This window comes from Fusarium phalaenopsidis (genome assembly GCF_050370095.1).
Source record: "Fusarium phalaenopsidis strain FUZ10S chromosome Unknown contig_32292, whole genome shotgun sequence".
Taxonomy (NCBI): Eukaryota; Fungi; Ascomycota; class Sordariomycetes; order Hypocreales; family Nectriaceae; genus Fusarium; species Fusarium phalaenopsidis.
The window spans coordinates 898,932-919,797 of NW_028145410.1; the positions used below are offsets into that span (position 1 = coordinate 898,932).

Sequence of the window (20,866 nt, forward strand, 5' to 3'; positions counted from 1 at the left end):
AGTGAAGTCCCGAGATCAAGTAGATGCTTGTTATCAAGGGCGGTTTTGAGAAGAGTGAGAGGTTGAAAATGTCAAGGAGCAATTGAGCTATTTATCTATAAGCTGGGCATTTTCAAAAGTAATAAGGGACTTGGATCTTATAATTCAACTCTTTGTTGTCGGTATCAATTACGTCTCCAAAGGGACTTGTTCGATGCTTCTTGTAATCATTATCAGAACTCAACTGTTCTGTGAGAACGATGGCGCCATGGTATCAGAACAGCCCATACAGAAAATCATTGCAATCATCTAGTACTCCCTTGAGGCTAAGAATCGATTCAGTTGACCAACGTGGGATGTGTGCTGAGACGAGAGCATGAACAATTGCCCAGGATGCTCGTCAGCAACCAACGTCAAGGCGTCTTCTTTGTCGTGGTCACGATTTCATACTGCGAAAGCGCCGATGCATCACCCTTCCCGTCAATCCCCACGCTATCTAACTGACTCGAAACAAAGAAACAGTCCTGAAAAACAGGGAGGTAACCGTGTTATTTGTGGCTATGCCCGGCTTTCCATCTCTGGGTTAGACATTATTACATCAACAAGATTGGCAACCAGGCGTCCCAAAGAAACAACCAGGAATAGCACGGCCCTATATAGAGGCGGCAGAATGAATCATTATTGCCTGCCTTAATTGGCTCAAGTTTTTCCCCATCATCTATATCAATAAATCTACTAAGTTATATACTCTCCAGGTACGCCTCTTCTTCTGAATCAACGACATTATCACATTTCACGCCGAGTACCATGTGTATAACACCAAAGCACAAAATATGAATTCAGATCCACTTGTACGAATAAATCTCTCCATTATAACTCCTTATCCTATGTCACACCAACAAAGCGCTTGAACTCCCCTGTCCCAACTTAGTGTCCCAAAAACTTGTAAACCTCCGAAATAAGAGGATCAACCACATTCCAAGAACCAAAAAGTTCCAAATACATGCTGTTGTCTTCTTCTCGGACTGGTGGTCCATTCTTTCTGATCCAGTCGATTAGCTCGATGACGGGCTTCTTGGCCTCGAGAAGCCTATCACAGAGGTCCTTGGCGTCCGTTGACAGCCACTCGGCGCCCCTGATGGGCTTGTGGACTCGGTTGTTGACCTTGACGATCAATTCGTCAAGGCGTGTTACGGTTTCCATCGCGCTCTTGAAGACGTAGTCCTGGTCCAAGTCGTTTGGCACTGACTCCTCAAGGGCCGGCTGATTCGCGTAGCCGATGATCATCGGTCTCATTGTTAACCTTGGCTTGGATTTCCGCCATGCTGTAAGTTGCTAAGAGCTGTGGAGTAGGAGAAATGGTGAGTTGAGGCTTGTATCCAGCAGAGAGATGGCGTCAACGCGCAACGATGATTAGAGCAAAAATTTGGGAATTTACACCATCAGAAGATCTATTTGTAGTTCCGATTCAGACTGCTTCGACTGAATAATGTGACTCGAATCCTGCAGTTCCGCTCATGTTCGATACTTGTTGTCTGTAGTCCTGCTCATGCCCATACCAACGACTGGGTTGAGATATCGGAACAACCCGCCCAGGAAAGCAGTCATCATGCGCAATTCCGTTTAGTATGTTTAGAACTTTGCTCAGCTTGCCGACATGAAGTGTGCACCCAAGGGAAAAACATGAACAATTACTCAAGCTACATGTCGTTACGCCAAGGCACGTCTTTGTCTTTATCACGGGCTCGCACAGTGACAGGACAAAAGTGCTGCCCCTTCCCCCGAATTATTTATCTCAGAACAAAGAAACACTCCAAAAACTAATCTAAGTTCCCTTGTTTATCAGTGCCAAGGCATCTACCAAGCCACGCACTCCCTGGCCATCATGTTTACATACGACCCCCCTCATTCCCGATAAACTGTCTATGATTCTGCTCATTAAACATATCCTGTCCCGTCTGAGATCCAGACACAAAGCTCTGAGAAGAAGTCTCTCCCATGGAAATTGATGGGACCTGCACCTGTGACCCCATGACCTGGTGAACAGAAACACCCCCGTACCCCTGCTCCGGCTGACTCTGAAAGCTATTCTGAGGAATCGGCGACCCCTGAAAGTTGACGTTCGTGTTCCGAGGAACACTCTGGTTGTTCTGCTGATAACTTTGGCTGTTTTGTTGGTACCGGATGTACTGTCCCTCCGGTTGCTGGCTCTGCGCCATGCGAGGGTCCATCTGGCTTTGTCCCGGTTGTCCGGGCATGCCGAAGCCCATGTTTCCCATCGGCGTCATCTGTTGTTGCTGCGGCTGCTGATATTGCCGGTATCCCTGTGGAGATACGCCCATGCCTTGGTTTGGTTGCATGTGGCCTTGGTTCAAAGGCTGAAACGGATCCCCCTGAGAAGCCACCCGATAATGCGAAGCATCGGAAGACATTGTTGTAGCATGTCCATGCCACTCGTGAGAATTCATCTCCTCTGCCTTTTGCGCAAACCGGCTGGCCTTGGTCTGATACGGCGTATCTTGCCTCGCCCGCAGCCCATAGTCAATTGCCCTACGATCGCCCTTCGTCCCGCGTATATCACCCAGGTACTCCCCGAAGCTTAGATACGCAGCCTGCACAGTCTTGAAGTGCTTCAACTGTAGACTCACAGGGATACTCCTGTCAATTTCAGCGTCGAGTTCACCTCCTTGAGCGTCAAACTCTGCCAATGCGAGGGCCGTCTGACACAGGTTGCGGATCTGACGACCGTTCCAACGGCTGTACTTGTGCTGCGTAAAGTGCTGCTTCGCAAAGTCCTCGATCGAGGAAGCGTCAAAGATAATCTCTCGGCCCTGCTTCTTGAATCGGTCTCGGATAAGGTCGAGGTTGAGCTCAAACACCTTGAGTGTCTTTTCCTCGTCCAGTTCTGGATAGTACAGACTCATGTGGACTCGAGACGCAAAGGCCTCATCAAAGTCGCCGATACGGTTAGTAGTTAGGAATAGAATGCCAGTATAGTATTCCAGAACTCGAAGGAACACTAGATCATGTCATTAGGGAAGTCACTGATCGAGGGAAGCGCTTCAACTCACCAGCAACCAAGCCGTTTCGCTTGAAATCCATTCTTTCTCGTGCAGACAGAAAGACATCGGCCTCGTCCAGAAGCAAGATACAACCCCATCGACTGGCCAGGGCAAAGTTCTTCTCAAGCTCCTCCTCGACCTCGCGGGCAGTAGTTCCAAGATCACCTAACAGGTCAGAACAGTTACCAAGGCGTGGTGAGTCCAAACCTACCGCAAGTGATTTGAAACAGAGGCTTCTTGAACAGTTCAGCAATACCCTCTACAAGTTGTAGTTAGTAAGGTGCGCTCAAAGAAGACATTCCACTGGGAGGATACGCACCGGCAGTAGTCGTCTTTCCAACTCCAGGTGCTCCATGCAACAACATGATAAGTCCCTTGCCTAAGATGCATCAGTAAACAGTACCATACCGAAATCGCGTAGCAATATCATACCCTTCCCCTTGATCAAGTCAGTCTGTTCATCCTTCGTAAACGCCGTCTGTCTCGACCGAAAGTGCTGAATCACAAGAGACTTGACCATCTCTCTATGGCCTGCTGGCAGCTCGAGCCGCTCAAACGCGTTGATCGACACGCTCCTCGCGTCGGCGTTTTCGTATCGGAGAAATGTGAGGTCGAGTTGAGCTGTTGACCCCCGTCAGCTTAATGCAACTCAATCGCCGCGGTTGTTTACTCACCCCATTTTCGACTGCGCAACACAAAGCCGAATACTCGATACGTCATGACCACCAACTCCTCTTCAGTGAGCCCTTCCACGCCGCCCAGATCCTCCAATGGTCTTGGAGACAACAACAAAGATGGTGCCCGCAGGGAAGTCTTCGGAATGAGGCTCCTGACGTAGTTCTCAGTCAGAGTTGAGTCGATATACTCGCCGTCATGCACAGCCTGGCCGTCACAACAAGACGCCATGCAAGGTTCGTCATCCCTATCATCCGGAGCAGTACCAACAGGTCCAATTGTGGGCTCCCACTTTTTTCGTCTCTTCTCGTCAGCCAACGCCTCGTTGAAATCCACAACAACCTGACTGTCAATCTCATCTCGTGTATCCAGCGTCAGGCCCATGTAGTACATGGGCTTAAACTTTGCCACGTCGAGAAGCATCTTTCCACGCTTGATAAAGTCCTCTTGAAGATGCTTGTTTTTGGCATGTCGGAAAGGATACACAGGGAGTGACCTGATATCCTTGAGCTCCCCAAACTGCGGAATCTTGAACTTTTTCGAGACAGGTCCAAACTGCTTGCCGTCAAAGTCGATATAGACGCAGTGAAGCATGACAGGATCCTCTCCCTCATCATCATCTCCTTCATCTTCGCTATCGCTGTCATTCTTGTTCGTGGGCTTCTTGTACCAGCGCAGCCACGGCTCCTCAACCTTGTGTCGCGGCGTCTGCACGCGTAGAATGACGTAAGCCTGTTTCTCGGTCTGATCGACGACCCTGTCTCCAGGCTTAAAGAGGTGCCAAATGTCGTGAAAGGAGACGTGAGTATAGTCGGGGCTGCTGATATGGTCGAGCTTTGCCTTGATGTTCTTGTCGAAAAAGTCCATCAAGCACCGGAGGTGAAGCAGTCCAGTGATGGTGTTGTGTTTTTCATCCTTTCCTTCTTCTTCCTTATTCTCGCCTTCTTCACCCTTGCCCTCTTCTTGCTTGTCTTGGGAGTCGATCTTGTCGGTGTTTTGTGACTGCTCAACCAAGCCATTCGGCTTCTCTAGTTGATCATCGTCTTTCTTTCGCTCAGACTCTTTCCCAGAATTGGACTCCGAAGCCTCTTCAGACTCCTTTGTTTCCTTGTCGCCCTCCTCCTGTTTCTCTGATGCTTCCGGAAGCGGCTCCGTTCCATCGTAGCCCTCAAACTGCTTCTCCAGATCCGCAAGATACTCCCTCAGCTTGGTCTCGTGGTAAACCAACTGCCGGTACGGCCGCAGAAACACCATAGACTTGTCCTTGGCAACACTCCATTCCTTCTTGTCCATGACACGGCAGAAGATGGCCACCAACGGACCAGAGTGAATCTTGATTCTTTCAGGCAGAGACCGTTCGCTAGCCGACTCTTGGTCTTTATCGCTGTCCACAACACGATGGCCAGAGGGCTTTGCCTTGACTGGTCCTCCTGCACGATTCACAGGGAGTTGAAGGATCGTCTGTGGCTCAGGCTCCGAGGACACAACCTCGATCGGAGTCAAGATAGAGCTTTCAAGCTCACCCTTGCTCGCAATGAAGAGTAGCCAATCGACCCGAAGAACCTTGGCCTTTTCTCCCTTGAGAAAAGCCTCAACACTCAATTTCCTCGACGCCTCGGGCTCCTTCTCAGACAAACTCTTTGACTTTGCCAACAACTCTGCATCCCGCTTCTCCTTCATGGCCTTCTTGACCTCCAAGAGAGAATCGTGCGAATCCCTAGCCCGCTTCATGAACCACAAGGCGTCCCAATAAAAGTCGAGGTGTGATTCGTGGTGGACAGACAGTTCGGCCATCGTCATTGATTCGACAGGGATATCCATCCTTGACACCTCCTGCTCAGGCTTTCCGAGCCTCTCGAATGTTTGGCGGAGGTCAACGATGCTGTCGATGAGCTTGAGCTTGGCTTCCATGGCGGCGAACCGGTCCTGGAGTTGTTGAAAGCCATGGTCCTTATCTCCGTTACTGGGTGGCTGTTCTGTGTTTTCCGAGGTGAGGGTGTTTGTTTCCTTCTCTGAGTTGACCTGGCCGTTCACTTTGTCTGAGACCAGGTCTGAGGCAGAAACATCAACATCCTCAGCCGGGGGAGTCATGACTTGAGTTGTAACCGTCGCCATTGCAGTTACTGTAAATTCTGCAGATGCGAGCCTTGGCCCGATATATGAGCAACAAATGAGGGATATTGCCCTCGTCCGAGAGCCCCCCGCTCCTGCAAGGATCAGCCTCAACGGCCGTTCATGGGCAAATCAACGAGTTATCGGCCCAATCTACGCCGTTTTAGGCCATCAGCTACTGCAAGAACCCTAGTCGGTGCAACCAGGCTCCAGGCAACGATGGAGCCCCAGTTTCTTACAGTTGGGGGCCGTTGTGACTCGTCTTGCATTCAGGCGGTTATCGCTGTTGAGGCTATTGGATATAGTGGTGGTGATATCCACATGACCCTAGTCTGGCCCCCAAAGCTGAGCATCCATCAGAACTCCTCCTCTCTTCAGGCTGACAATTATCTCAAGGTCCTCAGAACTAATCTGAAAACTGACTCCTCCAAGCCCGTAGCAGCCATGTCCTACCAGATTCCCCAAAGAGACACATCACCACATCCAACATTCAGACTCCACACCCCCGCAGTCGACTTTATCGAAAACCGACTACCAGAATACCATGAGGCTTTCGATGTCCGAAGGGTCCGTTACGATGCCAGTCAAGGCCAGTTTGTCGCGCTTATCCCGGCTCAGTCGCAGAGCCTAATGGTCCCTGATGCCTCCCCTCCCACCCAGCCTAGACCAACGCCAGCTCCTATCGCTGACATGAGGTTTTGGGATGAGATATTTCCTAGCGCTATGGAGCTCTTGAACAATGAGACTTCAACTCTGTCCAAGTATAGCGAAGAATGGGGCATACGACACTTGACCAAGTGGCAAGAGGTCGAGGCCAAGCTGGAAAAGGCCCGTCAAGTTTACGACTTTGAGACAGGCTCACAAAACGTCGGCAAGGTTAGGAGGAAAGTTCGAAGCCTCATGGATGATCATCACGTTATCGCACAGCAGGCCACCAAGCTGGTTCCCAACTCTGAGATTGCAACGCCTATCGTCGGCGTCATCAATCTCATGGTAGATGTGAGCACACTTTACAGATTGATATACTTACTCCAAGACTGACGGGCTTCAAGGCCTATAGCAAAGCATCACAGGTCCGACAGGAGGTCAACTCAAGCCTTGAAGACTTGCCCGACTCGTTTGCCAAGATGGATATGTATCTTCAATCGTACCCGAAAGACGCCAACATTGTCAAAGCCTCGACCAATCTCGTGCTTGCCATCTTCAAGGCCATCGAGAACTCCATCAAGTTTTACACCAGCGTACAAGGTGAGAACGCCGCCGAGTCCTCTACATTCTCAGCTAATGGCATATGATAGCGAAAAGAGCCGGTTTGGCGATTCTCACAGGCCCGCAGTACCAAGCAATCCTCGTCAAGAGCTTGACCGAAATGAACAGCTGCTGCAGTGAATTGGAGAATCAAGCACGAATGTCCTTTGATCACCGCATGATGGGCGGTAAGTACGGAACAGCAACACCAAGACGGATAACCGACTCTAAATCACACAGACAACGATCGTATGTTCAGAGACCTTTCAACAATCATGCAGAGAAACACTGTAACAAACATGGGTCTTGGCGCAATTCTCCGCGAACAGCAAGCCCAGACTGCAGGTGTGCTCTGGATGCAGGACATGTTCAACTGCGTCTTATCTATTCTGAGCGATAGAGAGAGTATGTCCAACTTTCCTCAACAACCCCTTCTCTACTTACACTCTCTAGGAAACTGGCAGCCATATTCACCCGTCCCATCAAGACCAGTGACTCCACAGTCTACCCAAATGTCAGAGCTCACACCTCGAGAACTGTGGTCTCGTCTCGGTATCCCCAACTTTGACGAGATAGACCTACAGCACATGGCATCTCGCGCAGAAGAAATGTTCCATCAAGATCAGGGGCGGGCCCAGCAAGTTGTGACGACGCAGCTGTTCCGCAATTGGCTGGGCAGCCCCAACTCTTCCAAGCTTCTTGTCCATGGAGACTTTAGAACGGCAGGAGATGTATCCCCTTTTTCCACGCTCTGTGCCGTTCTTGCGCATACATTCAGAGAATCGGGCCGTTACATCAGCCTCGTGTTCTTCTGTGGTCGTCACCTCGCTTGGGATGAACATCAAGGTGGTGCTGTCATGATGCGTTCTCTCATCGCTCAACTACTCCGTCAGTTCCCAGGACAGTACTTTCAGCCTGACTCTCAGATGTTAATCCAGAACATGGATCTTAGAAGTGTCGAGTCTCTATGCAGTCTCTTTACTCATCTCATCGGCCAAATACCACCGAGGACACCCGTTATCTGCATCATCGACAGCGTCAACCTCTACGAGACAGATGATTACCTGGATGACCTGGCGAGCGTGATATTGAGCCTAGTCAGCCTAGTCGACGATGGTAGCCGTGGCGGAAGACCCCCGCTCAAGCTACTTCTGACCAGTCCGCGACCTACTGTTGAGGTACGAAGGATATTCGACCTAGATCCACAAGGTTTACTTCACATGGAGAGTCTGCCTTGGATCGGGAGTAACTTGGGCGTGGGGGGACTTCAGGAGCGCCTGGCCTCGGGGATATAGGAAACGTGAACATTGATACCAAACCGGCGGTAATATTATACAAGCGTGTCTCTAAAATGAAATCTAAGCCGAATCATACTATCAAGTTGACTGAACTTCTCCGAATATTTCGCGTGTTTCAATAGTCCAGGAGGTCCAACAAGCCCCTCAAACTCCAAGTCACCAGCTCTACCGTTCGCCTGGAACAGTGTGCTCAATATACAAGACAAAGCTCCCTTAACGCCATCTCAACTTTTCGTTGTCCATACATCAGCTTCGTTCGCCTATTCTCGCTACCCCGAAGATCGTATCAAACCTTCATGTCGACGGGGCCAGATGTCGATGAAATGGCGAGTGATGGTCCAAAACCAACACCAAGCTCAATAAGCTTACCCAGAACCCAACAAGACGAATAAAGAAACACAAACATAATAGACGAGGCGGCAATGAGTGTAGTTATTCTCCGCTTCTCAAGTCCCGGCGGTCGATGCGCATGTCGAAAGTCCAACGGCAAGTCAAACACAGACTCGTCATCAGTGTCGCTCTCTACCTCATCAACTATGTCACTCTCATAGTCGCTATCTGATGACGAGCCTGCGTCGGATCTTAGCTCAACCTCATAGTCTGTGTGGTAGAGTTGAGATTCGAGCTTTTCAAGGCTTCTAGTCGCCTGGAAATAGGGTCTTTGTCGGTCGGCGAAAAACATGGTCAAGAGTCGCTAGAACAGAGTCGAATGATAGTGCGAGACTGCAAACAAAGCCGCAAAAGAGACAACTCTTCGAATCACAAGTAAACAACTTTTAACTGAGCAGAGAAATGATGAGAGTAGACGACTTTGAAAGATGCCGCCAGATCCGAATTAAAGCAAAGTAGCAGAACAAAGAAGCTCAATCTCGTGACTTTTCTTCAACACTGTTCCCCTCTGTTCAGAAATGATTCTTCCTCCCCTGCGTCTAAGCTTTGACGGATGACTGAATGGGTTTGCTGTGATTGAGTTGACGATGTGCCAAGGAATAAAGGCATTGAATGGTACCATTAGAACATAACTTTACATTGTTTAACTACTTTAAATAAACTCGTTGGTTTGATAAAGACACTTGATACTCGGCTCCAGCGTAACTACGGAGCGGCTTGCCTCGAGGACGAGGACGGTAGCGCTCCTATTCAGATCCACCAAGCACTCTTCTTTGACACGGACCATCCGCTGAACTAAAAGCCCTTAAGCCCTACAAGGTCGAGCACCAAAAAAAGAGACCTCCACAAAGAAAGAAAAAAAATAAACGGCGTCGACCCGTGTGGTACCCGCAGAGCGGCCGAGTCAAGACGGCTCGGACGGAGTCACGATGGGTCCCGTCGGGCTTCCATTCTTCTGGAAGAATTAATTACTTTCTCCACCTTGAATGACGTGACGTGGAGTTTAGAGGAATGAAGCTATGACCCGGCTCGACGGGCTATTATCAGGATGTCTCTCCTGAGCCCTGATGGGCATCCCTCACAACACCTGTTCAATCAAAGGATCTCTATCACTTGAATACCACTGCTACAAAAAAGGAGAGCAGACAACACCTATCCCTCGGCTCTGCTCAGGTGCACTCACATGCAAAAGCAATACCACAAAACTTACCGAGGAGCCGGAGAATCTCGCAGCCTGCTGGGCGCACATCCAATATTCAACATGACTCTGCATGTGAGGAATGCAAGGACCATCCCAGATTCACTCAGGGGAAATTCAAGCGCCAATCTACATCTCGCAGTTGCCGGGTTTCATCACAGCAACAGTCAAGGGTACCTGGTGTAAAACACAACAAGGGCAGCATTCCAGTCGTTGTTGCGAAACGCTGCATTTCAGAACAAGACAGTCAGATACAGCTCCAGATGCACATGATCTTCCAAATCCATTCCAGACCTTCTTACGGAGTAATCAGTCTCGTGCTCATTCGGCTGTGCTGAATCAATCGCCACAAATAATGCTAGTCATCCGTTTCGCCGCCAAAAAAGCACATTTCGCTCCGAAAATAAATAAATCCCGTATCACTCGACGAAAAGAAAAAGGGCCATTAAAATTTTTTAAAGAAAAGAAAACGGAAAGTATAGAAGGGAAAAAGAAAGGCCAGCGTCCAGACCACCACCACCACACGAAACAAAAAAGGACCCCTTGTGAAAAAAAATTTGTCTGTGCCACCAGGTAATCTTATTTTGTCGTAAGCAACCTCACCCATTCCAGTTATCGAGATGGGCAACAGATGTAGATACGGGGAGAATAGGGTCAATGCCGATAGCTCCATCTTCATACGAACCGAGTCAAAAGCTCAGACATGGCAAAACAAGGAAAACAAACTTGAAACTGATTAGATTCAGACTCGAAAAACGTCATCGGATCCATTCCAGCCACAATTGGGTTCCGGCTGTTGAGACCCAACCTGCGAAAGCATCCAGGGTCCAAGCTGGGATGACCCTGAGATTTTAAGATTACCTCGCCCGTCCCTGGCCCTCCCATTGGAAGACACCCCTGCCAAGAGTGCCATTGGGCACAGTTTAGGTACCCTTGATGCACCCCGCGGTCAAATTTGTTTGACAGGTTTCTGTTGTTGTTGTTGTGGCCCGTCCTCAATGTAGAACTGCGTATATATGGCGAGACAGCCCTGTCCCCCTTGCGGCTGGGCTCTGCATCTTCATCAGAAGGCACACGACCACCTATCCACGCGGGCGAAGTCCTTTAGTAGTCTTCTCAACTAGTAGTCCAGACATGGCTCCACTACTGACCTTCGCCCAGCTGGAGCAGGCTGCTCTATACGTGGTGCGCCTCATCGCCGACATTCCCGGCCTTGAGAACACGCGTCTGGCCATCATCGGTGACCTGGCCGTCACCAAGTATCTGCCAAACCATGGCCGCCCTGCTGTACGTTCATGTCTCACATTACACTCTCAACACTCACTAACATTCTCCCAGAGCATCGACCTAGTCATCAGCAAGTCCTCCTCCCCCGGTCGCGTCCGCAAGGAGATTGTCGGCCACCCCATCACGCCCCTCATCGAAAAGTCGGGCGCCGTCTTCTACCGCCACACCTCTGGCTGGGAGATCGAGGTCAAGCTCATTCCCGACTGGCTCTGCCCGTACCTCCCGGCGTCTGCCCGCCGCGTCCGCGACGTCACCGGCGAGGCGACCCTGCCCTACACGTCTCTCCAGGACCTCATCGTCTTCAAGATGGATGCCTGCGGTCTTCACGAGAACGACGCCAGCAAGCGCCGCGACGCATGCGACGCCGCCGCACTCCTCGAGCTGGCCTCGGAGCACGGCGCCCTCAAACTCGACGAGGACCAGGCCGAGCGCGCTGAAGAGGCCCTCGCCGACATGGTCGAGTTCTCTGACTCCGAGCACGACAAGAACTGGTGGCAGCGATGCCTGGGCATGGTCTCGGACAAGCCCCGAACTCCCCAGGAGATCCTCTCCGACCTTGCCGACCGACCCCAGACGGCTTCTTCCTCTCGCTCGTCCATCCACTCGTCCATCTCGCGAGCCTCCTCCTACGCGAGCACCCACTCTTCCACCTCTTCCGTCTCTTCCGTTGGAATGGACGAGAAGCCATCCATGGCGGAGAAGAACGGACGTCCCCGCAAGATGAGCATCACCAAGAAGACGCCCCGACACAAGCGCCACACCTCGATCAGCGGTCTCGAGGTGCACATGCACCGTCTCGATCTCGAGCGACCAGCCTCACCCGGCATCGCCCTCACGAACCGCATCTAATGCACCACCACCACCACCACTTTTTCTTTGGAGTTTTTTTTTTTCTTGTTCTGTGATAATAGGGAACGCATGGCGGGAAGCTACTTGTACTACATTACGGGATACCCAATTGTGTCGTTTAGCGTATTGTTAATGTGTTGAGACCTATGGCAACGAGGTTTTTTGGCAAAAAGTTCTTTCTGGTTAGGAAAAAAGTTCGGAGTTGGAAGGATATAGACGACAACGGGTTATGGTTTGGAGGATGTATTATGGACCTTGTTAGAATACCTTCTCTCATGTTTTCATTTTCCTTTGTCTAGCTGTATTCTTCTTGTTTAGATATTAGATTAGCCACTGTATCATCATTAAGATATCCCATTGCGACATACTAGGTTCAACGTGTGCGTATTGATTCCCGTGCCAAGCAGTATCCCCTTCATCAAGTCTGAGTACCTATATATGTCATCGCCCAGGATAGAGAGCGCATAGTACATCTCCCAGTGGAGCTTTCCGGGAGGGTCGTCTGCCCTAAACAGCCGAAGTCGCTATTGAACCCTAGGTTACTCCAAACCCAAATCTGACTACACCCCATCTCTACCATGACCTGAACTGAATCTGCATAAGACAAAGCTTGTTTTCTTTATGTTCCAGTTCCCTGATTCAGGTCTCATCAACAGCGCTCCAAACGACGTCGAGACGCTCAACAATATACACAACTCTCAGGGTTTAGCCATAGCCATCTCATTGGTATGAATTTAGTATTGCAACGTCCGATTCCACTGCTGTCACTAAAGTCTTTGCGAATCTGAAGCCGTAGAACCAGGGCTGAGCCTTTGTCGAGGCCTTCCCGGGAACTTCTAGCGTCAGACAGGTAATTGTCAAGCCAGAGGCCAGAAAGCCGGGTCCAGGTTATTGAGTCCCTCGAAAACAACCAACAGCATCGAAAACTGTGTGGAAGACAAGTAAACAACAACTATCTCGTGACGTGAAGATGACGAGGATTCCTTCAGGATTCATGCCATGAAAAATGGGCCTCGACATCGTATCCTCTGGATGTGGGCGGTCCCGCCCTTAAGTAGCCCTCTCTCCCGTCGAGGTCTCCACCTTACGGTCGTTCACTTCGTGATTCGTTCGTCACGCGTGACTCACCCAACCTACATGGGGCCCTGTCTTCCCATGTCCTTCCGCTCCTTTACGCCTACGCTACTCGCTACATTAAAAACCGTCCACTGCACTCCTCCGTCGTTTCGCTGCCTTATATATCGGGTATCCGACAATGGCTCGTGACCTCGCTCAAAGTCGTCTGGGGTCCCCAATCGTCGGCAAGCCTCCTCACCCCAGTTTCCCCCAAGCACCTAAAGGTGTCAAGGGTAAAAAACCGCTTACACTACCAAGGTTAAAAAAACGCTCGCTGACCTCGTACCTCGGTCACTCACGTTAGTAGTGTAAGCTAGGTTGCTCCCTTCGGTCGCAGTGTGTAGTGATACATTCAAGTTGTCTTGCAGGGATGGACGCTGTGTCCACGACCATGCAGGCATCACGTTTACCTGCAAGAGGAATCATGCAGTTTCTGTGTATGCATGGAGCTGTGGTCCTAGGCCAGATCGGTCTCATGCAAGGCGGATTGAAACCCGGGGTAAATTGGAAGTGGTGTCGCGTGACCATCTGTAAGTTGCTTGTTGGACGGTTGACATGTGATTGGCTTTGGAGCTTGAGCGGACTTTTGAAGCCCAAATGTTCACCAACACGATCCCACAACACATCAATTAACGTGAATAATTACATACATATGTATGACAGAAATGCTCAAAATTTCTCAGTATTTTATTTGCTTCAGTTATCTTCACAAATCTCCCCTCCAACACCCTGACGTCACTCTCCAAGCAAACTCCCATCCAGCACTAGGGTAAGCCACCAGGAGCCACCCCACATCAGCCGCAGTGGCGCACCACCTTATGTAAACCTCCATCTTTAACCGCTCCAACCACTGCGAGTAATCCCAACCAACCACCCTTATCGCATCCACATTATGTAATCCTCGTGTTCAGTGAACATTCCGTCACGACTCCAGGACACGCTGTTTCATCCCTCATCTCAACACTCATCGCACAATTGGCTGTTCGCGTTGCTCCCCCCTTCACAACACAACAGTCAATCATGCTTCCAAGCCCGAGGGCAAAGTCGCGCGACGGGCTGCCTCAGCAGGCGGAGCTGCTCCAGCAGGACACGGACCGCGACCATGAGAAGGCCTCCCTTGCCAGGAAGAACAGGGACAAGATTCGATGCCTCGACGGGCTTCGCGGCATCGCTTGTCTCATCGTCTTCAACTACCATTTCTTCTGGCCCTGGACTCCCGCTGTGATGCTGGGCTATGGCGCCCTGGCCCCTCGTTCTCCCGAGCCCTACTGGAACTGGCCCTCGCTGCCGATTGTCTGCCTTTTGCATCGTGGACGTCCAATGGTGGCCATCTTCTTTGCAATCTCGGGCTATGTCATCTGCAGGCACATCCTGAGGTCAATTCACGAGCGTCGTCTCGAAGACACGTATCAGAAGCTTGCATCAGCCGTTTTCAGACGCGTCTTTCGCCTCTACATCCCTCCCACCATCAGCATGTTCATAGTGGCCATGCTTGCCCAGATCGGAGCCTTCAAGTCTGAATTCAACATCTACAAGGGTCCTGACTCGGTCTACATCAACGCCACTATTACCACAGCCCAGATCCAACTGGATACGTCATGCGTCAACGGGACTTCTATTATGGGCGCTGCAGGCGTCGCAAACTATCTGGGCTTGCAGGGCCCACTGTATCTGGGCAACACCACCGCGAACCTGACTGATTTGCTCTGCGTCAACTCCACCTCGCGACTCTACGGGCCTGATAAGTTCTACAAGCTCGAGGGCGAAGTCGAGGCGGAGCTTGCAAAGAACACGACGGACAACGCAACCACGACTGCCCTGGCGACCCTGGAGACTCTGTCACCGCGTTCGTATCTCAAGATTGAAAATGACAAGCGCAAGACGCCATCTTACGTTTCTGACCTCACTGAAAAGACCGAGTCTCTGAACGACACAAACCCCGTTAACCTGACTTGGGTCCAGTTTGGTGGCTCTTGGGAGGAGCATCCCTTCATCCACGACAACATGACGTACGCCCTCAAGAACTTTACTCGGGCCTACGCCGAGTGGGCAAACCCCTTCAACTTTGGCCATTACCATCCCCGTTATGATCCCCACACCTTTACCATCCCCATGGAGCTGCGCGGCTCAATGGTTCTGTACATCTTCCTGCTGGGTACAGCAGCTCTCAAGGCAAGATGGCGGCTTCGTTTTGCAGGTTTCCTCTCTGCCTACAGTCTCTTTATCGGGCGATGGGACATGGCCACGTTCCTGGGAGGCGCCCTTCTCTCAGAGTTGGATATTCGACGATCTGACCCCAACGACCGGACAATAGCACCTCCTTCCGTGGGCGTCGGCAAATCTCGCCAGTCGGGCTTGCAATCAACTCCCCTCCGCGTCCTCGTCATCTTCGTGGCCCTCTACTTCCTCTCTTACCCGGATGTAGGTGCGGAGTACACTCCCGGCTTCGTCTTTCTATCCTACTTTGTCCCCAAGTACTACATTCCCATGTCAGGCTGGATGTTCTACCAATCTATGGGTGCACTTCTTCTCGTTCCCTGCATCCTCCGCAGCCCACTCCTCTGCCGCCTCCTCGAAGGCCGGGTAGCGCAATACCTAGGCAAGATCAGCTTTTCACTGTACCTTGTCCACGGTCCTGTCCTGCACTGTATCGGCTTCTGGATCATGCCCCGACTATTCGACAACTTTGGCCGTCTCACAGGCTACGCTATCGGCTACATGACACTCATTAGCATCACCTTTTACCTGACAAACCTGTGGCACAGAAAGGTGGACGTCTGGAGCATGACTGTTGGAAGGAGAGTTGAGAAGATGCTGTCTGAATGAGTGAGGAGCAGCTGGGACTGGTTCCGTTGGGAAAACTGCATTGTAGGGAGGCATCATGTGGCGCAAGGTTTTTTTATTTAGAATGCAAATTTGCTTTTGGGTTATTTGGATATTGTATTATAACGTATCTACTCGGGAGAATGATATATTAAAAGTCCTTATTAATGGATACGTGTACTGAGCTATACATGTTTCAAATCTGTAGAGGACAGAAACCGACATGGTGCCTCAAGGGTGGCAGTCAAGTTAATTTGATGTCCCCGAGCGAAGCAGGGACACATCACTGCTGTTGAATATCTCTGCTGATATTACTCAAAAGGGGTTGTCTTTATAGGAGCATTACCTACCTAGTACCATCGCACTTCAAGACACAAGTTTCACGAGCCATGACAAGGGATATGGGCTGAATTAGTGCATTGTCCTAATCTAGAATACCTCGTGGTTCTGAAAGTCAGTCGATACCTGGGTTGTCAATCTCTGGAACTCCCATGATCGTAAGCCAGAGTCCTGCTCATATCTCAACTCTAGAACTTTCGAATAGCATCCATCAACTCCTTCGCAGCATCCTCGCCAATCTCATCCGCCAGCCATCTCTCGGCCTTCTCAACGAGCATCTCCCAAGTATCCTCTTCACTCTTGAGCTTGCTTTTGAAGAAGACAACCGCACAGGCAGTAGCAACAATGTCGTCCTTCTGCTTGTGGTTCGCCACAGCGGTAGGTAGACTCATCTTCGTCAGATCCTTGGCCTTCACACCCAGCACACCCTCAAGTTCTCGGCTCCAAGACCAGCTGCCAGAGAAGGTCTGCAGCGTGATGAGAGTCTTGAGAGCAGCTTCAGCATTGAAAGCAGGGGCAGGAGGGGGAGGAGGGGGAGAGGAGCCCAAGTCGTCATATTCCTCGAGTTCGTCAGCCAGCGACATACATGCTGCCTCTTCCATCTCCTTCTGGTACTGCGCAAGGAGGGCATCGTCGACAGGCTTTTCCGGAGGTGCCAGTGCCGGCGCAGCATAGATTGGTGGCTGAGGGCTACCAAAGAGGCCACCTCGAGCTGCTGCCTGAGGTTGACCAAAGGGAGAGCTGGATTGTTGTTGGGGGGCCCCGAAAAGAGCACCTCCAGGTGCCGCGGGTGCTGCAGGAGGGGGAGCACTGCCAAACAAGCTGCTGCTTCTGTTGTAAGTTGCTCCAGTGTTTCCAAACCCACCCTCAAAGCTAGAGGACCCAAAAGCAGCAGGCTTTGCCTGGTCACCGCCTTGAACACTTCCAAAGAGTCCTCCCGTGCTGGAGGGTGCAAGCCTCTCGAAGCTTACCATCTGAGGTGCTGGAGCCGCAGCCGCACTACCAGTTAAGGCTGCGCTTATCTCAGCCCCATCGTTAGAGCTGCTCTTCCTGCCAAACAGTCCGCCCAGGCGACCACCCCCGCCTCCAAACAGACCTCCACCGCTCGTGGAGCCGGCGTCAGTCCTGGACCTCGATGGAGCAGCCGACTTGACCATGGATCCCATGGACCTGAACATGTTTGCTCCAGGAACGCCCATCTTCTTAGACTTCCGGGCAGACATGTTTGCAGATTCCAAGCAAACGTTCGCAGAGGCAATACTACCACCCATCGGGGCACCGCGGCCATAGAAAGCATCTTGGGGTTGCATCGTGGCATAGCCAGCAGTCTCGCCATAATCTTGATATGAAGGAGGAGCGTCGTGCTGCTTCTTCTCCCCATCCTTTTCTTCGACAGCGACGAATGAGCACCATTTACCACCGACTTGGTAGGTGACACCCAGGCGAACAGCCTCTCGCTCGACGAGATCCGAGAAGTGGCCCTCGTGCTTCTCCTTGAAGAGCTTGCCGCTGGTGTCCTTGGCGTGGGTGATCCATCCTCGGCCTTCCTCTAGCTCCTTGACCTCCTTGCGTGCCGCAAGACGGTGGATAACCGAGTCCTTCTCAGCGAGGGTGGTGATTGGGATCTCCAGCTCAAGGGGACCATGGCGAGATGTGCCCTTGAGGAGGACCGACTTGGGTCGCTGGTCAGGTGTGGCATCGGAGAGGAGCACATAGACAGTCGTGCGGTTGAATGGGAACAAGGGAGGAATCTCGCCTGGCGTCTGGAGGTAGCGAGGAATAGGGACGGCAGGAAGATGATCGTACTTGGAGTCGACGTCGGGCGCATCGGTCATAGCGGTATCGTTGTCGTCGTCAACTGAGCGATCAAATAGAGAGATGGGTTGCTTGGATTCGCTGGTCTTCTCTGCAGCCTCAACCTCCTGGACATCAATCTTGAGGCCATCGCTGACCTTCTCGACCAACTCGAACTCGTCGTCGTCGTCGGCCGAGGTGTCTGCCTTTTCGTACTTGATCTCAAGAGAATAGTCGGTAATGTGTGGGAACAGAGCTCCCTTGAGCATGCGAATGACCTTCTTGTCCATCTTCTCGCCGTGGCCAACCGTCTGAGCGAAGCCATTACCAGCCCGAGCGACGCCCTCAACCAAAGAGGTACTGGCGCCAGACCCGATACCGAGGGAAAAGACCCTGACGCTACCCTTGCTCTCAGCCACATTACGATTGATGAGCTCAAACAGGCTGTCCTGGTCATAGATGGCACCGTCAGTCAGGAGGAAGATCTCCAGGTTCATGTCGGTGTAGCGCTTCTTGAAGGTGGCCTCGACAGGTCGGTACATCTCGGTACCACCAAAGTCGGCATCGAAAGACTTGATGTGGCGCAAAGCCTTGTCGAGACTGTCCTTGCTGTAAGTCTGAGACCTGTCCCAGAGGAAGCTGAAGTGGGAACCGAAGCTGCAAATGTTGAACTTGACGCCGACGGGAAGAGACTTGAGAAAGATCTCCAGAGCAGCTTTGAGGTCGGGAATGGTGCCGCCCATGCTTCCGCTGCGATCGCAAATAAAGACAATCTCAGGCTTCTCAGAAGGGAGCTTGAACTTGGGGACAAGGGTCGTCATGAGGGCACGCTGGTTGGGAATGGTGGGATGAGTCTCGAGGATGGCTGAAGGCTCTCCGATGTTTGTGGCGACGACCTGAACAATAAAGTCCTTTTCCAAAAAGGTAGCGTTCTGTTGAAGTGTGGCAGAGGCTCGACGGAGAGATGGCTCCTCAGACTCGGTCGTGGACGTGGTGCCGATGTTGACCGAGATGGGATGGGATGGTGACTGGATGGACTTGATGGAGGAGCCTTGGGGCATCTCGGCGTCAATACTGAAGGCGATTCCTTCATCTCTGATGACATTTGAGCCATCTCCGAGGCTCAAGGCTGTTCCATATCGAGGGACAATGTGCGTGGGAATGGTGAACCGGACGCCATCAACCTCGGCGTCATGCTTGAGTTCGCCCAGGTAGGTGATGTCAACCTGGATCTTCTCACCGGCTGGGACATTTCCGATAGTGGTGGTGAAAACATCAGCAGACTCGAGCGACTGCTCCAGCAAACCGGCGATCTCTCCCTGTGCCTTGGCCTCCTCATACACCTGCTTAGCCTTTTCGCGCTCCTTGACTACGCCCTTGATGACGCGGGAGCCGACTGTGCAGGTGAAGGCGACAACAGAAACTCCATCGTAGAGGGGAAAGATGTACCGAAGCTCATCGATGGCGTTTGTCTTGTCGGGGTTCACAAAGGTCTGGGTGAGGTTTGTGCGGGATGTGGTGGCGAGGATGGTGGTGTGGGCTTTGACCTGGACCTGGGGGAGGTACTTGCGAGCATGCTCGACCCAGATGAAGCAGCCGCAGCTGGGCATTACCGTTCGCTGGTAGCCGAAGAACATGTTTCTGGTGGTGTTGGGGGATGTGATGTGGGGATGATGATGGTGATGTAAGATGAGAGGCACTCGGCCAGCAAAGATCAGTCACGTATCACCAAGTAGTGGGTATCAAAGATGGATGGCGATGATCAAAAAAGGAAGATGAAAGATGATGAGACGGGGCGTTAGTCGTAAGTCTCTCAAAAGGTGCGGCTGAAGTTGGCGCGGCACCAGGTGAATGAATGGTCACAGTGAATTCTGGAGTGGATGGATGATGATGGAGAAGGAGAGTGGATTAGGGGGGGAACAGCGGTAGATCTTATAGACGGAAGCTCTCAATTGCTAACACGGAGATTGTCCAACTGTGACGGCATTAGTTGCTGTTGTTCAAGCATTGATCGATGGATGTTGCTCAACAATTGTTTGACTTCATGGCTGCCTTGGCTGCCTGTGCTATTCTGCCTGAGGCGTTCCAGCCAATAGGACTCGACAGCTGAGTCATCAGGAATGCCCATCTCGAAATCTGATTGGCTCACAGTCCTACTTCAGCCCTCTGCCCTGTTGCCTGCTTCACCGAGATGCTCTGAAGCGGCACCGCGCCCAGCAAAAAACACCACCGAAGATACCAAACACGAGTCGATTGCGCGGTTATTGATGCTCTGCTTACACAATCACATGCCCTCTTCGCCGTCGTTGGGCTGTGTTCCCGGGGTTTAAGCGTCCTTTTAGCGTGAGGGAGCCTACGCCTCACCACCAGCCACAGAGCGCATCCTGGCAATGGCGTCTTGGCGGTGACAAAGCGCAGTCTGCCTTGGCTTGAGATTGAGGTCGAGATCTTGAGTAGAGACGGGAGAGGCAAACCAAGGGTCCCGACTATTTGGGACGTCATTCCCAATGTCGTATAGTCGATATATTCTGTGACTCTTCGGCGAATGAGGTCCGAGTCCTCCACTTCAACGGCGTCAAAGCAGAGTGATCCGGGCGCTCTTGATCTTCGACATGGATCCTCCTGGGATAAACGCGTCCCTCCAAGTATCACAGCGTGATGCCTAACAACGCCGCACAAGTCCTACAGTAGCAAAC

General features: G+C 51.5%; 6 protein-coding genes across 6 annotated transcripts; 3 read left to right on the forward strand and 3 right to left on the reverse strand.

Annotated features, from left to right (window-relative positions):
• Positions 1–906: 906 nt before the first annotated feature.
• On the reverse strand, positions 907–1,275 carry LRP88_04599 (uncharacterized protein; the record flags this gene model as incomplete). The annotated part of the gene is made up of 1 exon (XM_083241171.1): positions 907–1,275. The coding sequence occupies one exon, from the start codon at positions 1,273–1,275 to the stop codon at positions 907–909; it is 369 nt and encodes a 122-aa protein (XP_083102319.1).
• A 593-nt stretch (positions 1,276–1,868) lies between these two features.
• On the reverse strand, positions 1,869–5,831 carry LRP88_04600 (uncharacterized protein; the record flags this gene model as incomplete). The annotated part of the gene is made up of 5 exons (XM_083241172.1): positions 1,869–2,998; positions 3,051–3,206; positions 3,361–3,420; positions 3,474–3,662; positions 3,716–5,831. 5 exons carry the CDS (start codon positions 5,829–5,831, stop codon positions 1,869–1,871), a joined length of 3,651 nt encoding a protein of 1,216 aa, XP_083102320.1.
• A 441-nt stretch (positions 5,832–6,272) lies between these two features.
• Positions 6,273–8,325, forward strand: LRP88_04601 (uncharacterized protein; the record flags this gene model as incomplete). Its single annotated transcript, XM_083241173.1, has 6 exons — positions 6,273–6,827; positions 6,881–7,076; positions 7,127–7,264; positions 7,317–7,481; positions 7,530–8,254; positions 8,305–8,325. 6 exons carry the CDS (start codon positions 6,273–6,275, stop codon positions 8,323–8,325), a joined length of 1,800 nt encoding a protein of 599 aa, XP_083102321.1.
• Positions 8,326–11,096: 2,771 nt separating this feature from the next.
• LRP88_04602 (uncharacterized protein) lies at positions 11,097–12,098 on the forward strand (the record flags this gene model as incomplete). The annotated part of the gene is made up of 2 exons (XM_083241174.1): positions 11,097–11,249; positions 11,301–12,098. 2 exons carry the CDS (start codon positions 11,097–11,099, stop codon positions 12,096–12,098), a joined length of 951 nt encoding a protein of 316 aa, XP_083102322.1.
• A 2,136-nt stretch (positions 12,099–14,234) lies between these two features.
• On the forward strand, positions 14,235–16,040 carry LRP88_04603 (acyltransferase 3; the record flags this gene model as incomplete). Its single annotated transcript, XM_083241175.1, has 1 exon — positions 14,235–16,040. One exon carries the CDS (start codon positions 14,235–14,237, stop codon positions 16,038–16,040), a length of 1,806 nt encoding a protein of 601 aa, XP_083102323.1.
• Positions 16,041–16,564: 524 nt separating this feature from the next.
• On the reverse strand, positions 16,565–19,807 carry LRP88_04604 (von Willebrand factor type A domain-containing protein; the record flags this gene model as incomplete). Its single annotated transcript, XM_083241176.1, has 1 exon — positions 16,565–19,807. One exon carries the CDS (start codon positions 19,805–19,807, stop codon positions 16,565–16,567), a length of 3,243 nt encoding a protein of 1,080 aa, XP_083102324.1.
• Between the last annotated feature and the right edge of the window lie 1,059 nt (positions 19,808–20,866).